Genomic DNA, 17,310 nt, shown 5'->3' on the forward strand with positions numbered 1-17,310 from the left:
GCATCTCGGGGGCTCCCCCTGTTGGTGCTTAACCCTTCCCGGTTATACCGGTTAGTCTGATAGGGCCAATGCCTGAAGCCAATACCGCTCTTACCTGTAATCAATAAAGTTGTGGCCATTTTTCGCCCATTAATCTAAATTCCGTGTCCTGTGTCTTTATTTATTCCATTCAGTGGGAAGGGGCGGGAATAGACACGCAATAGAGATATAGTAAAAGTCAGGTGAACATCTGAAAATGGCAGAACCACAGGCCAGTGACTAGAAGTCTTGAAGAATAAAAAGCCACTGACATGCTGTGTAAAAAAATAGTTGTGTTTGGGTGCCAAATCAGAATGGGTCCAGATAGTTAATGGTGCTTATAAAAGCTAAAATTGATCCTCTACCACAGAGCTTTCCAAACTTTTCATGTTCGTGACACACTTTTTAGACATGCATCATTTCATGACACATTAATTCAGTTTTACTAGCAAACCAGAGGTTAAACTAACCCCTTTCCAGTCCCCGGAGTAGTGCGGGAAGCGTTTGCGTGACACACCTACACACTGCAGCCGACACACTAATGTGTTGCAACACAGTTTGGAAAGCTCTGCTCTACCACCTGTGGAATCCCCAAATATCTCCCAAAGGGAAAACTTGTGACTGGCTGATAGTTGTTGATATTTATAGTTGTTACAATAATCTGCATCGAAGGAGGGCTTCTGATGTTGTTAGAGTTGATCTAATGACTGCCTCCCTCAAGGTGGCAGGAACCACTCTTCTTATAATGAAGCATTAACCACCTGAGGTGTTACTGAAGTGCTTTGTGCTAATGTCATTCTGAGTGTACCCCTGAGCGCCTTGACACAAGACACTTCATGCTGTAGGTGACTGTTTAGAGCAAAGACTTATGCAAGGCAGGGCAAGGGACTGAGCAGTGAAGTATCTCCCCCCCCCCCTTTCTCATTTGAGTTAGGTTTACCCTCATTGCCTCAGATATGAGAACTCTTGATATATGCAAATGTTTCACTCTGCACCTGACCGCTTTTGCATACAGCCAAACGCCTCTAAGGACATAAGAACAGGATCAGGCCATTGGCCCATCTCATACAACATCCTGTTTTCACAGTGGTCAGCTAGATGCCTATGGAAAGCCCACAAGCAGGGTCTGAGTGTCGATTCCACTTCAGCAGAGCCTGTTCTTTGTTCTTCAATATGCTTGCCTATTTTATCTTTCAAAAAGTTTCCCTGGGACATATGGAACACACCTCTAGCTCTACCTTTCAACTATGGGTTTTGAGTCTTTAGCACAGGGATAGCCAATACAGTGCTATCCAAATGTTGGACTACAACTCCCATCATTCCTAATTGCTGGTCACGCTGACTGTGGCTAATGGGGGTAATAGTCCAACAACACCTGGAGGGTACTGTGCTTTAGTAGCTAATCACCTACATCAGAGGTTTTCAACCTTTTTGAGTCTACAGCTCCCTTGAGCAACTACATTCTTTCTGCGGCACCCCTGTGGGACTCAGGAACCCAGTTATTTCACCCCTTGCTTGCAGAGCTGGCAGCCTCTCACTCTTTTTTGAACACCCTCCCATTTGGAGTGTTCCCTCAGCCTCCTCTCCTCTCCCCTCTCCTTGGGCGTCCTCTGAGCCGCTGCAGCTGCCACCCTGGTCTTTGAGCCTCCCCCCCCCGCCCCAAAGAGAAGTTCCTCCTCACATTGCCCCACAGGGGCCTGGGAAGCACCCCCTGGCCAGCCCCAGAGGCAACATTTGCCTAGGGAGCTTGTAGCCAGGGCTGCTGCAATAAACAGTCATGCAAGCCTTTGGGAGGCAGAGACGCAGGAGAGCATTAGAAGAGGGAGAGGAGGAAAGAGGGTCAGAGGCTGGTGCTGCCCATGGCACCCCTGACTATCATTCAGGGCACCCCAGGTTGCCATGGCACACTGGTTTAAAACCACTGGCCTACATGTTTCAAAATACTTTCCTACAGTTGCCTCTTTCTTTGAACAAAGGCTGGAATCATGTAGGAGACACCAGAGTCCATTTTAGAAGTTGGATTTAAATTTTAATAGTCATGCAAGCACATTTCATATAGAAAATCCTGAAGCAATACTAAGATCCTTTAAAAGACAGTTCCGTGGATGTACTTTGTGAACCAGCCAATCAGATTTTCCGTAGTGTGAATTCATCTATCAGTGTAATAAAACCTTTGTTAAAGCAAAGATAAGTTCATGTTTCATTTTCCTCTTGTCCTCTTGTCAGTGTGGTGTAGTGGTTAAGAGCGGTAGTCTTGCAATCTAGGGAACTGGGTTCGAGTCTCCGCTCCTCCACATGCAGCTGCTGGGTGACCTTGGGCCAGTCACACTTCTCTGAAGTCTCTCAGCCCCACTCACCTCACAGAGTGTTTGTTGTGGGGGAGGAAGGGAAAGGAGAATGTTAGCCGCTTTGAGACTCCTGAAGGGGAGTGAAAGGCGGGATATCAAATCCAAACTCCTCTTCTTCTTCTTCTTCTTTGTACAAGGAATAGTTAAAAATTTAGGCAAATTTATGAAGATTTACCCATGCTGTAATGCTTACTCAGATTAGTAGCTAAGAGCAAATAATTTAGGAAACATTTGCTCGTGAGATTTATCTCCCTAAGTTAATTCTAAGCAGTTCCAGAAAGCACATGATCATTCATCTGTCCTTCGCAGTTAAATTATTTCATCTATATCATAATTGTTAAACAGTTTAACTTTTTGAAGTTTTCTATGTAGCCTTTAAGCTTTGATGGTGGATATAATGGACTGATCTATTTTCAGATATCCATAGAGAATGATTACCTGGGACCTAGAAGAATTGAGAGTCTACAGAAAGAAGATGCAGACTGGCAGCGGAAGGCCCACATGGCTGTGCTTTCTATTCAAGACCTCACTGTTAAATATTTTGAAATAACAGCAAAAGCACAGAAAGGTATTGGAGTTTTACTACTTCATGTTTTCCAATAAAGGCCTTTTAAGAACTAGAAAGTCTTATTTACATGATCCAAGGTCTTAGAGCTGCACCTTCTTCCTTTGTCTCAAATCACTGTCATTGCTTTTTTATGAATTGCTAGTAGAGATGGACAAATAAGACTTCATCTGGTTTGTGCCACTTTTCACATGTATTCATCTGTAGATTAAATCTGCTCTTCCATGTGGATTATAAAAATCAGTACAGGTTTAGCACATTCTTTTCATTAAGTACTTACAAGATGAAGTTTAACATTACATCATCATCATCATCATCATCATCATCATCATCATCATTATTATTATTATTATCCCACATACTAGCTGAGTGGGATGGCCAGAAAAAATGCATTAAAATGGGTCCAGTGTTGCCCATGCTAGCAATGGAACATGATTTTGTTTAAGGAAAGAAGGCAAGAGAGTGAGAGAGATGGTATTGTACCCAGGGAGGCAGCCATATCTTTTCCTTGCATTGTAACGGAGAATATCCCAGAACATTGTATGGAAAAAGATGGCAGGCTGCCTCCATGGAGACAGTCGTGCTGCTTTTGTACAAAGTCCATTGTACAATATGGACAATGTGGATTGATGCAATGGTTCTTGGCTCTTGAAGCTTAATCATTTTGGAAAAGTGAGAATCTTACAGTGTTTCCTTCCTTCCTCAAAGTTTTCAAAAACATTTACATGATGGTTCATAGCAGTAGGGAAAGGGGCTGTCATAGGCTTTAATTGAGTCATTTCCTTCCTCCTCACCTCTTTCTCCCCCTCCCTCCTAGGATAGGATTTCTATGCCTTATAGTGCCTTATAGCCACTTCTCAGATTGGAAGGCCCTGATATTCACTTATGCACCCTTCTGTCCTATTCTTTCTTGTGTTCATAGCCTCCCAATTACTCAACTCTTTCTCAGTCTTGAGGTATTGAGATTTCACACTAAATTTGGAGAAATCCCTTAGATTTTTAAAAAACATGCTTGGTTTGTGATTCGATTTGTAAACTGAGTACTTGTATGTTCAGACTGAAAATGCTATCGATGTTGAAAGATCTTGACATTACTGCTGCTATACGCTGCTAACAAAGTGAAAAGGGATTTTGTAAACTTCTAACATATATGTTAGTCTGTTCCTGTTAATTAATGTTCCTGTGAATTAATTAATTAATTAATTGTTCTTGTGAATTAATTAACTTGTAGAATGATGCAGTATAAGAAGCAGTGTAATAGCTCATTCACAAGTAAAACCTTTGTGAAATGTATCCTTGTTCTCAGGATCTGTCACTAAACAGCAAAACAGGTTATCTGAAAATACTTATTCAAAATTTGCTAGACACGTGAAACATTGTGACGTTTCAGTCCTCCATCTTGATTCAAAATGGCATCCAAATGGTGACAAAGTTTGCTGCCCTCAGGAACCCTGTGCTGTGTTTGGTGATGTTATGTTGAGATGCGCCTGAACCTATACCAAAAAAGTTCAACCAAATTCATGTTTTGGCCACCATCTTGATTCAGAATGGCATCTGGCATCCAAACATTGACAAAGAGTGCCACCCTCACCTCGGAAACTCTTGTGCCAAGGTGTCCGAATGTATAGAGAACAAATGGACAGACATACAAACCATTTTCCAAAATATATAGTAGTTTTTGGATATACCATACCTTTACTTTAGGGGGCAGTAAATTAATTTATGTCCATACCTGCCCAACCTTAGTCCCTGTAAAAGTTCTCTGTCTAATCCTGTATAGGATTATGCCCTTGGCTAAGCAATAAAGATTTTGTTTTATTTCTGTACACAAACATATGCTTAAGTCCAAGCTTTGTAATGAAATATGAAGCATTTCCATATATGACAAATCTGCTGTTTCCTAAAAAATCATTTTTTACAGCTGTATATGATCGAATGCGAGCAGACCAGAAAAAGTTTGGTAAGGCAGCTTGGGCAGCAGCAGTGGAACGAATGGAAAAGCTTCAGTATGCAGTGTCTAAGGAGACTTTGCAGCTTATGAGAGCAAAAGAAATCTGTTTGGAACAGAAGAAACATGCGTTAAAAGAAGAGGTAATTTTTTTAGAGAAATTAAATTTTAAAAAGACAAAAATAAATTGGTTTGTTACCTCAAACTGCTTTGAAAACAATATTAAATCCGCTACTACATTGACTTATTAGAGAGACTGGATTTTTTATATTTTTTTTACATAAATGTATTTATCTTTCAAGAATGCAGGAGCTAATTGTGATGTACTTTCTATGAAAATTTGAATGGCAAGATAGTATATTTCCCCCCACTTGTATAGAAAAAATTCACTTCAAAATATGGAGTGCCCCATTTGTGATTAGATTATTGTGACACTCGCCACATTTTCTTTCTTCCTTTTCTTCCCACTGTCTCCATGTTGTCAAAATGCAGCTTATAAGCTCTTGAGTCAGGAGCAATCTTTTTGATTATAAAACTCTGTGAAGTGGCCATACACATTGATAGCATCATTTAAAACTGTAGTCTCCATTTGCAGCCAGTATAGAAAAATATTGAGCATTTTCTGTTTTTCCCCAGAGCTCCATTTTAAAAGGAATAACATGAACTGATTTGTACAACTGACTCACTGCAAAATCGGACTTATGTCTCTCTCACTTAATTGGTTCTGATTCTCTTGAACATTTTGAGGGGCATTTATCAAAGAAAGTGCTTATTCATGTTGAAATTTATTACCAGACATGCATTACTGCAAAAACTAGCCCTGCGAGTAAATACTACTTCAGTAATTCATTGGAAGTTTGAAGCACACAAGTTGTTTCAACATGCTTGTCGTGAATTAGTGCATTAGTTATTTTAAATAAATGTGCATGCTATTATATGCATAGATTCTATGGGTGACAAGCTAGAGGCCTTCAGTATAACCATGGATTAAGGCTGCTGTTAATAAAACAAGTCAGATGATAGAAAAGTAAAAACTGCTGTTTCAGCTCTATTCCCAGTTCTTTTCCCTGCCTCTGCTTTCCTTTTTACTTTTCCAATCCTTGTTGCCTTTCCACCAATGGTTTTAACTGAGGACAGATTGATGAGGCAGCAAATCTAAGTGGGGAAAAGAGAAGATTTTCTTGCTGTCTTGTTTGATCAGCAAAGTCAACAAACACCACCTTAGCTTCAGGATTTGATTGTGGTACCCTCCGTTAATTACCAAAGAGGCAGCGCTCTTCAGGTAGCAGAAACCTAATCTTCCTGTCCATGATTATTGCCATAGAATTTGCAAAAATACCCCTTTCTGGATCAAGGATGATTCATTAGACCATGGGTGCCAACTCCCTGGGTGCCCGGGCACCCACAAAATTCCCCATGAAGGGACCAGGCACCCACAAATTTTGTTGCACCTATGGTCACGGGGCCAAGTTAGCACTTCTGCATTAGGCTGTCCTTCCTTCCTAAGGCGAAGGACAGATTTATTTGCCTTTCATTTTCACCCTCTCAGGAGGCTGGATTGTTAAGCCACCATGGGCAGCACACACTTTTTCTGCAGATTAAGGATGGTCTTTCCCACCTGTCTAAACAAGTAGTTAAACCACATTGTAAAAGAAAGGTGGTAACCCAAATGTCAACAGTTTCCATTTTCCCGTGCCTCTTGGCTATGGCTTACTGTCCAGGAAGGACTTTGATCGGGGTTGTCACCAGTTCTTTTTTGGACCGGTGGGTACATTTTGAATTTTAAGAGAGTGCTGGGGGCATCAGTCACAAAATTGTTGCCCGGGGGAGTGGTATAACACAACAAGGTTGTCATGGGGCAGGGGGCATGCTGTAACAGAAAATTAAGAAAGAGTGCTGTCATGGTGAAGCTTTGCCCCTAACTGTATTTCTATCCTAGAAAATGCTTAACCTATTGAATTTATGCCCACCATACAGCTGCCAAAGGTACAAGAACCCTGTTCCTGCCCCGCAGTGCCAAACCTAAACCAAAGCCTAGGCTGCCATCCTATACCCACTTAACTGCAAAGAGACTTTTATCAAATTAGACTGTACTGTGGATCCTTAAAGAGTGCCTGGCCTTTAGCTCTTACACAGCAGGAGACATGCTTATGCTACTTTGCAAAGTTTTAACATCTGCCTTCTGGGAGAGGGGGATTCTTTAACATACACCCATCCTTATTGTGTAATAGTATTTGCTGAAAATAAATTCTAGGGACTTTCAATTCAAAGCCCAACCCTTCAATGTTGCTTCACTGCCCAGAGTCTTCACAAAGATAATGATGGTAAAGGTGTTGCATCAAGTCTGCAAGGTATTCACATTTATTCCTATCTATACAACCTGCTGGTCAGGTCCCCTTTGTTGCTTCAAGCGAGGGAGGAACTTGTTACAACACAGTTTGGGGATGGAATTGGATAGTAAACCTCGAGCAACAGCATTGCTATGTGTGTGTGTCAAAGTGATCAGGCCTGAAAAACAGATAGCTCAGGATATTTCTTTGCACAGGGAATGCAAAGATAGCACCCTGTGGTCTTCCTTTGCAAGGGAATACAAGGACAAACAACCAGACCAAAAATGAAGGCCCAAAGCTTTATTATTTAAAAATACTTACCCAGTGAGGTGTTCTCTCCCTTGTGAAGATTGACTCTGGAAGAAAAGGTATATTCGATTTTATTGCATTAGCCATGTGGCCATAGCATGCAGCCACTGGGAGAGATCATCAGGAGGTTTGGGCTGGGTGTTCATCAGTATGCAGATGATACCCAGCTCTACCTCTCTTTTAAATCAGAACCAGTGAAGGCGGTGAAGGTTCTGTGTGAGTGTCTGGAAGCGGTTGGAGGATGGATGGCGGCTAACAGATTGAGGTTGAATCCTGACAAGACAGAAGTACTGTTTTTGGGGGACAGGAGGCGGGCAGGTGTGGAGGATTCCCTGGTCCTGAATGGGGTAACTGTGCCCCTGAAGGACCAGGTGCGCAGCCTGGGAGTCATTTTGGACTCACAGCTGTCCATGGAGGCACAGGTCAAATCTGTATCCAGGGCAGCTGTTTACCAGCTCCATCTGGTACGTAGGCTAAGACCCTATCTGCCTGCAGACTGTCTCGCCAGAGTGGTACATGCTCTGGTTATCTCCCGCTTGGACTACTGCAATGCGCTCTACGTGGGGCTACCTTTGAAGGTGACCCGGAAACTACAACTAATCCAGAATGCGGCAGCTAGACTGGTGACTGGGAGCGGCCGCCGAGACCATATAACACCGGTCTTGAAAGACCTACATTGGCTCCCAGTACGTTTCCGAGCACAATTCAAAGTGTTGGTGCTGACCTTTAAAGCCCTAAATGGCCTCGGTCCAGTATACCTGAAGGAGCGTCTCCTCCCCCATCGTTCTGCCCGGACACTGAGGTCCAGCTCCGAGGGCCTTCTGGCGGTTCCCTCACTGCGAGAAGTCAAGTTACAGGGAACCAGGCAGAGGGCCTTCTCGGTAGTGGCGCCCACCCTGTGGAATGCCCTCCCATCAGATGTCAAAGCAATAAACAACTACCTGACATTCAGAAGACATCTGAAGGCAGCCCTGTTCAGGGAAGTTTTTAATATGTGACATTTTAGTGTATTTTTCATCCTTGTTGGAAGCCACCCAGAGTGGCTGGGGAAACCCAGCCAGATGGGCGGGGTACAAATAAATAATAATAATAATAATAATAATAATAATAATAATAATTATTATTATTATTATTATTATTATTATTATTATTATTATTATTATTTATTATTATTATTATTATTATTATTATTATTATTATTATGTGTTGTGGCATACAAAAGTTCTTTCCCATAGAATCTATAATTTCAATTGGCTTGTGAAAACATCATTCTTCTTTGCCAAGATCCAGGTTTGAATTGTTTAAATATTGTTCTCTTCGCTTGCATAGGAACATCTTCCATTTGTTTATAGCAAAGTCCACATTGCCAGCTCGCTCATCTGCTAGGCTACATCTGTTTCTTTGCGTCTTAGCCCTCTTTAAGGGAAATCATTCTCATAAAAACACATATGTAACTCCTGGTTTCCATGAAGTCACTAAGGCTTGTATTATTTCTTATCAAAGTTGTTACATTCTGTTCTGCAAAGTTCACAAACAAATTTTCAGTCCAACTGGGTTGAAAATGCAACTTTAACTTTCAAAACAATGTAATAGAATAAAGAGATAAGATGCATGTTCTTAAAAGCATTATAAGTAATGCTTGAACATAAATTTATCTAACAAACATGTACTTACAAGGTTGCCAAATACACAAGTTGGGCTCTAGTGCTTCTGCTTACTGCGGTTGCCAACTGACTAATACAATGTTTAAAGATACAAGATGCATTTCAATTGTGACAGTCTAGCCAACAAAATGTGCTTGGTCTCCTGATTTCCAGCATCAAAGTTGTGCTGTGGGCCAAGTTCCACTCTTGTCACATCCACTGGCTGCCCTGATTGTTTTAGATTCAATATTACCCCTAGGGGCTCTGGAAAAGACCATCTAGTTTCCCCTCCAGTCATTTGGCAGCCTCTTTTGCCTTCACTCCATGTTAGCCTATGGACAATACATCAGATCAACTGAGGAAGGTGTAGGGGAGAATGAACTAGGCCTCCACAGGGAGTCCAAGCTCCTGTTCCACAAGACTGAGCACATTATGGGAACTCAGAACAAACAGGAGGATTTTTTGAGGTCCTGTCCAATAGTTTTGGGTGGGTAGGATGTTTTGTTTTGTTTTTGCATTTTTCATTTGGATTCAGTATTTTCGCCAACTGAGCCTCCCTTCCTGCCTAAAGTGAACTCCTCATTTCACTGTTTGCAGGAAAAATTGCTCTCTTCCCTTTGCCTAAACTCTCTCATTAGAGTGGCCAGGGCATTAACCAGATGTTTGAAGGGCTCTCACAATATATCTCTAAATAACTTAGCTAATTCAGTAATCTGACTTTCTGTTCATCTTTCATTCCATATCTTTGGGTAAAAAGATGTCCTTCTCTACATGGTCTAGAATCTAGGTGGTTCAGTGCCTGAATCACTACAGCATATGAGGCTTAGTATCTCCCTTCACCCCTTAATGTTACTGCTCTTTTTACTAGGGCTGCAGCTACCTCTGCTGCCTGTTCAGATAATGCCTCTTCATTGGAAATGTGCAAGGTCTATATGGGCTACTCCAACCACTTTTACCAAGCATAAAACTGACAATGGTTTAGCTGAGGCAATGTTTGGGGGAAAGGTACTTTAAAAGGTTATTCCTGCTTCCTGGTTTTCATGGGTAGATAAGTGTTTCCCATCCTCAAGGGCTGAGCTTTGACACGTCCCATGGTGGCACTGGAGAACTCCTAGACATTATCCAGAGAATGGATCATTGGATATTTGCTATGAATGCTGCTTCTAAAATAACTTTGGGAAGACTCCAGGCCCACCTTGGATCTGCCTCTGTTGGCAGCCTTTACTTGCCTCTTTATTTCTGGTCCTGGATATTTTCTCTGGTTCTTAAACCTCTGGTTTGTGTCATGCCCTATAGAGGGAACTGATGCTTCTCTGACATCTCTTCCTTCTCTGTGTTACACTTTGCAATCTTGCCATAGTGTCCTATATGCTGTCATTTTTTAAAAATGTTTTCCAGTGTGCTTTTCTTTTGCTAGATAATTCTGCTTTAACTATTTGTGCTTAAAATTTGGGTCCCTTCTTTGAAAATGGCATACTGAAATAACGTTGACTATTGTTGTAGTTCTATCACTCATAAAAGTTGTTAATAACATAATTAGGGATTTTTTTGTCCCTTGATTGCATTATTTAGCAGTCCCTGATGGATTTTGGGTCCTAATTTGACAATGCGGATGAAGACTTTTGATGCAAGGAAAGAAAACAAGACTGAGTTTCTATTTTACTTGATACCAAATACATTTAAACTATTTTTTAAAAACCCATGAACACAGTTAGTTTCTTCCTTTAAGCACTTGTATATAAATACATGAGAATATGGGTAGTTATAGTGTGAAAGGAACAGTGAAGAGTTTTCTTGGAGGCATACCAGATCCTGTTTTGCAATTCAGCTGCCAGGCCTTGTCTTTGTGATGACAGCTAGAAACGCCAAATCATCAAGTAGTCTTTGTAGTTCTCTAAATGTGTAAAACAGCATAGGTACCTAGAATAGAATATTAGGACATTGCATTAAGGGCTAAACTGCATGTTCACAGGCAAACATTTCCCACTTACTGTAAAAAATAGGGCTTTTTTTGGTAACCCAAAAAATTCTTCAATAGATTTCTCCAAAGCTTACCTTTTCAGAGAGCTTCACAGCAGGTTTGGCTCCTCCTCCTCTTCTTCTTCTTTAAAAACATAGCTTCCTTGTTTGCTCTAGTCAGGTTTGGTTGTGCAACAATATTAGCAAGGGGAAATGAAAATAATTATGTGGCAGTGTCACTGGTTTACTTGGGAGATTTTCTTTTTGCCATAATTGGTACCAGAGCAGCAGCCTTTGGGGGCTGTGAAGAGCCCGTTCTGTGATGTCATTGCTGCCTGAAATTCAAGTGCCAAGGGAACATCATGTGCATCGGGGCACCTGAATGTGTGCCAGGGAGACTTCCCTCTATACAAATACTGTTGTTCCCATTTCTGCAGTCTGAAAAATTGCCAAAAGTGAGGGTGTATTTCATGGGGCAGAAGAGAAAAAGTGTCCTGTTTTTCTTCAGCCCTTGTTTTATTCCAATAAGCTTTTCGGTGTGAAAATTAATTTATGTGTGGCTGTCTTTAGTTTTATAAAACAATAGTTACACTTAGCATTTTTACAGCTCACACCAAGGGTTCAGTGTGATTATGTACATTTCGGTCATTCCAAAAGGCTTGCAATATAGGTCAATATTATTATCCTCATATTGGAGATATAAGTCCCTTTGAATAAAGTGGGGAGAGTTAGATGATACATATGAAGCTAAGGTTTATGTAGCATTAGTATACTTTTTCATTTAAAATGCCTTTAAATAGTTTTGTTTTATTTTATTGATGAATTGATTTGAATTTATATTCCGCCCTATAACCAGAGGTCACAGGGCGGTTCACAGAATAAAATCAAATTATAAAACCACAAAGACGTAATTAAAATAAAAACAACAAATCAATAACCTCCCTACACATAAAGCTCAATAACTTCACAATACTTCTTGATAGGAGGCTTTGTAAACGTTTTGTGACAGAGTTAAGATTTAATAGGTCATCTTGTTGTAACTATTATATACTTCCTGTTCAGATGCAGAGTTTACAAGGTGGCACAGAAGCCATAGCCCATTTGGATCAACTTGAATCTGATTATTATGACCTGCAACTTCAGTTGTATGAAGTACAGTTTGAAATTTTGAAGTGTGAAGAACTGCTGCTGACAGCACAACTTGAAAGCATCAAAAGACTTATTTCAGGTGACATACATTCGTTTTACATGTATATTATTTATAACAATATGCCATAGGCAGCTGTAGTACAAGTTGGTTATTGAGATTATCCTGTGGCTGCAAATTTCCCACTCCAGTTCTTATGCATATTTACTCAGAAGTGAATCTAACTGTATTCAGTAGGGCTCACTTCCAGGTAAGTGTGCACAGAACTGTGGCCTTAACTGTTTGGCTTTTGATTTCTTTCTCCTTCTGAGGTATCAAAGATTGTCCCAGCTAGAGTCAAAATGCTGGATAAATTGAATTTAATATTGAGGGTGATGAGAGATGTAACTTCTGTGTTGAGTGGAGTTTGCCACACTTGGAGTCTGTTTGAGCACCACAATCCTTATATCTGTTTGGGAGAAAATACCCCTGTAGCCTTGGTTCCAGTCACCTGTAATTCAATCTCCATTAGTTGCTCCTGTTTCCTGCTCTGGTCACACTATAGTTGTGATTTTGTGTGGTATTAGATCAGTGTTGGTGTGTGACTATAACCCTCAAGCCCTTCTGGCTCTGTGACCCATTCCAATATCATTAAACAACTTATTTCTACATAATTATGTTTATCACAACTGAAGGTTGATCTAGATTCTATTGCATTGTGTAGTTTGTGTGTGTGCATGTTTAAAATTATTAAAATTGTTAGTATTTTCTAACAGAGAAAAGAGATGAAGTAGTGTATTATGATACCTATGAAAGTATGGAAGCTATGCTCGAAAAAGAAGATATGGCAGCATCTATACACTTGCAAAGAGAAGAGCTACAGAAATTGCAACAGAAAGTCCGCCAGCTAGAAGCAAGGCGTGGGCGTATTTCAGCCAAGAAAGCCTACCTCAGAAATAAAAAGGTAAAACACTAATTCATTCACTACTCAGCAAAGAGTTCCTTGCCTGTTTGGCACAGGAACATAGGAGGCTGCCTTATATCAGATCAGACCATTGGTCGTGTGCACTTTCTTCTTAGTTGATGAGTTCATATGGGGTGAGGTAGAGGGTTAATGCAGGTAAAAAGGTAATAGGTAAAGGACCCCTGGATGGTTAAGTCCAGTCAAAGGCAACTATGGGGTGTGGCGCTCATCTCCATTCAGGCCGAGGGAGCCGGCGTTTGTTCACAGACAGCTTTCTGGGTCATTTGGCCAGCAACTGAACACCATGATGGATGCCAGAGTGCACAGAAACGTTGTTTGCCTTCCCACTACAGCTGTACCTATTTATCTGCTTGCAATGGTGTGCTGTCGAACTGCTAGGTTGGCAGAAGCTTGGAGACAGGGCAGTGGGAGCTCACCACCATCAAATGGATTCGAACAGCCAACCTTCTAATCAGCAAATCCAAGAAGCTCAGTGGTTTAGATCACAGCACCACCCGTGTCCCTGCATTCTTGTCAGGGACGTTTAAACCTCTTAGCTCACCCCAGCACTGTAATGACAGTAATTTTTGTTTTGTTTTGGTAATAATGAAAAGTACGTTGCACAAAGGGAAGAGTCTTGTCACTTCAGCCTACTGGTGATGTGTGTGTTACATATTTTGGTGTTTTCCTTTGCTTTGTTGCATGTATAAAGTTAGCATAGAGTATCAAGAACAAACTAGGCTGAACTCCTTGTCCCTAATGTGGAGGAACCTATTTCTTTTTACTTACAGCAAAGTGTTGTGTTACTGGGAAGCGCATTGATTCACAACATGCTACTTTCAAACATTAGGGCTGAAATTGTGGGGCTGTGGGTGGGAGTGGGGAAAGCCCTTACCATGGTAAAACCATTTCCTACAGCATCTCTAGAGTGGCCATTGCCTGCAGTTTAAAATAAATGTTTTATTTTAAAATACGTTGAGATGTACACAAAATAATGCTAGTTGTAAGTACTTGCTTTCTTGCCGTAAGCTGCATTATAGAAGCGATATTATTGTTCCCTGAATTGACTATGAGTTTTAGCTAATATATTGCCATTTTGATCAGCTGTAAGCAAAGTCATGGACATAATTTAACAGCCTTTTCTTCCAAAGAAACTAATCATTAGATTTTAAAGTTAAGGGAGTAAATTCTAGATTTTCACACATGGATTGCCTTTTTAATTTTTCACCCACTTTCCTCTGTAAGCTGTGTGCTGTGGAGAGAGGAGGGATATTTTGTTCAGCTTTTTTTTTAGGGGGTGCACCATCAAAGTGGTGATTTGGTGTTACTATACACAGTGGGCATGTATCCTGTTCCTACATGCAGAGATCTCAGGTTCATGTTCATAGTGTGGCGACTAGAAATTCCTTCATAGGTGGTGTCTGTTTTGCTATGGTTAGAGATTGTGTGTGTGTGTGTGTGTGTGTGTGTGTGTGTATTTGTGTATTTATTTGGATAATGTAATTCTTTTCATAGTACCTTTATAACAACTACTTATACGTAATGTTACCTTCCTGACAATGTCTTGATAGCAGGTTGATATGGGATCACTGTGGAAACAGTTTCCTATTATCCCGGTGCTACCACCTGCTGGCTAAGCACTGGTAGTCTTGGTTTATTGTATCAAGCAACTGTTGGTGTTAGGAAAGCCAGTTTTGAAATAAATTGGTAATAGGAAATAAATGCTGAAATTGTACACACTGTTTGGCAGAATATTTTAGTACTGATTGAGGTTTTCCTGTAGTAAACTAAATCAGCACAGCAGCCAGTGGATATATGTGTTCTGAAATAAATGCTGTATTTGTCTTTGAATTTACAATAATGGATGTTGCAAACTTCTTAAACTATTAAGCAAACAGGCACATACACACACACTGGATTGTTTCTATAAACTCACTGATACCTTTAAGGCTGTCAAGCTGGGGCTACAGATTCCACAAACACAGACCCACTTTACAAAAAGATACAGAAAACTGCACAAGTTTCCAAAGCCACACAATTGCCCATTTGCTCCTAGTTGTGACTTTGCTGTGTTGAAATCTCCTTTGCAACAAACTCACTGAAATGCATAAACTTGGATAAGGTTTCACACTCTTTTCCAGGGCATGATTAATTGTTATTATGTATTCCATTTACAAAATCCTTTACGAAGCATATCTAGTTCCTTTCCTATCCTGACAGTGGCTTTCATTTAGTCTAGATGTTGACTTTTGTGTCCATCTACACCTTACCAGTGACTGCTTTTCTGGGTTTTTGAAAAACAAACATACAGAAAATACTTAAAGCATATTTTTAAAACAAACCTCACATTTGTTGCTGTGTTAGACTGAAATTATTTTGTGCTACTCATTTTATACTTTCTTAGCTTGATTACTGTTGATCATTTCAATTGAACCAGACAGAGGGCCTTCTCGGTAGTGGCGCCTGCCCTGCGGAATGCCCTCCCTTCAGATGTGAAGGAAATAAGTACCGTAGCTATCATATCTTTAAAAGACATCTGAAGGCAGCCCTGTTTAGGGAAGTTTTTAATATTTAATGCTGTATTGTTTTTAACACTCGATTGGAAGCTGCCAAGAGTGGCTGGGGAAACTCAGCCAGATGGGTGGGGTATAAATAATAAGTTGTTGTTGTTGAAACTCAGCCAGATGGGTGGGGTATAAATAATAAGTTGTTGTTGTTGTTGTTGTTGTTAAGTTGTTGTTGTTATTTATATCTTATACAGTGTCTTGTGTATTGACAGGAGATATGCATTGCAAAACATCATGAAAAATTCTTGCAGCACTTTCAGAGTGAAGAAGAGTCACAGCATACAGCACAGTTTGTGAGTTTTATCTTGGTTAATATTAAAATAAGCCTCCAGCTCAAGGTTTCCCCCCAACTTAAGCAAATTTAAATCCCCCCGCCTTGCTTTTGAATGTTACTGTATACTGAGCAATATACAATAGGACAGTAATAGGACATTAACACTACAATCCTATGCACATCTCCTCAGATGTAGGTCACTTTGAATTCAGTGACACTTCATCCAAGGTAAGTGGATAAAGAACTGTATCTTAAATGACCAAGAGCTGACAAGAATATTATTTTATTGATTTCATTTTTCATGTTACTAACCACAATTCTGTTTTTTTAAAATTGCTATATTTTTTATAAAGCTGCACAATAACATTGTACTCTGGAAGCTCACATATAAAATCATTCTAATAAGATACAATTAAAATACAGCATCAGAAAAATAACAGTTTGTAGCATAATTTCTCATCATCGTCATCTTATGCTCTACATTAGTTTATCTGCACTAATTACTATCTACAGATTCCTAGGCAGCATCACTAACATAGATTAGAATCCCAATTTCTTCTAAAAGCATGAAGGAGTCTAAATATGCAGGTTATGCCTCTTTCTAAGTCATGATGCAGCTGAGGCACGTTCACCTATAATTTTGGTATCTGGTGGTATCCTAGTTTGCATCTATGACTGGTCTGGTCCTGCTCTTGTTCTAAAGCAATGAATGCTGTATTTGATAATTACTGCCATTTTTAAAATAAAAATGGCTGCAACCCTACAGCTAGCTAGAAGCTAACTGACAGATGTTATGAAGTATACAGTTTGCCTGTAAGCTTGTAGTTCTCACATGCAACCTTGACAAGCCATTTCTGATCTTTTGACATTGAGACCGGAACATGTCCCATACCTGGCAGTTTATGGAGTCAAAGAATACCACAGGGTATCATTCAAACAATTTATTACAGTAAAAGGGAATCAGCATGTTCATTAAAAAGGGGTTGATTGGAATCAATTAATACAGACTGGGGCCTAGGGCCAGTTGCTTTAGAAGAGATGGGGAAATTGTCAAGAAGATGGAGGTTGGTATATTGTTTTTGGAAGGCTTTGGGAAGGGGTTAGGGCAAGAATTGGAAGAAAGCAATTGGATGACATTGGGACATTGTTTGAAATAAGTTCCATTTTTGTAAAGGAGCAGAACTGAGGAAGAATAAAAGGGCTTGGCAAAGAGCAGATCACCTCAAGAAAGCAGAAATGCGGGTGGGGAGAAGGAGAAA

General features: G+C 40.3%; 1 protein-coding gene and 1 long non-coding RNA gene across 5 annotated transcripts in view; one reads left to right on the top strand and one right to left on the bottom strand.

The window, feature by feature from the left end:
• JMY (junction mediating and regulatory protein, p53 cofactor) overlaps window positions 1–17,310 on the top strand; it is a 44,311-nt gene that overhangs the window by 14,718 nt on the left and 12,283 nt on the right. For all 4 annotated transcript variants that reach the window (XR_013843523.1, XM_079995409.1, XM_079995410.1 and 1 more), the window contains exons 3-7: window positions 2,784–2,934; window positions 4,853–5,022; window positions 12,183–12,348; window positions 13,023–13,210; window positions 15,990–16,070. Coding sequence is in view for 3 of the 4 variants with exons in the window: in XM_079995409.1 (XP_079851535.1) it covers window positions 2,784–2,934; window positions 4,853–5,022; window positions 12,183–12,348; window positions 13,023–13,210; window positions 15,990–16,070 (756 nt within the window). In the remaining variant the exon portion in view is untranslated. The remainder of the gene's footprint in view (window positions 1–2,783; window positions 2,935–4,852; window positions 5,023–12,182; window positions 12,349–13,022; window positions 13,211–15,989; window positions 16,071–17,310) is intronic.
• LOC307226928 lies at window positions 8,715–11,281 on the bottom strand. Its single transcript, XR_013843708.1, has 3 exons — window positions 11,217–11,281; window positions 10,968–11,081; window positions 8,715–9,036 (listed from the first exon to the last, which is right to left on the bottom strand). It is a non-coding gene; the product is annotated as an uncharacterized lncRNA (long non-coding RNA).

This window comes from Podarcis cretensis (genome assembly GCF_951804945.1).
Source record: "Podarcis cretensis genome assembly, chromosome: 11".
NCBI lineage: Eukaryota > Metazoa > Chordata > Lepidosauria > Squamata > Lacertidae > Podarcis > Podarcis cretensis.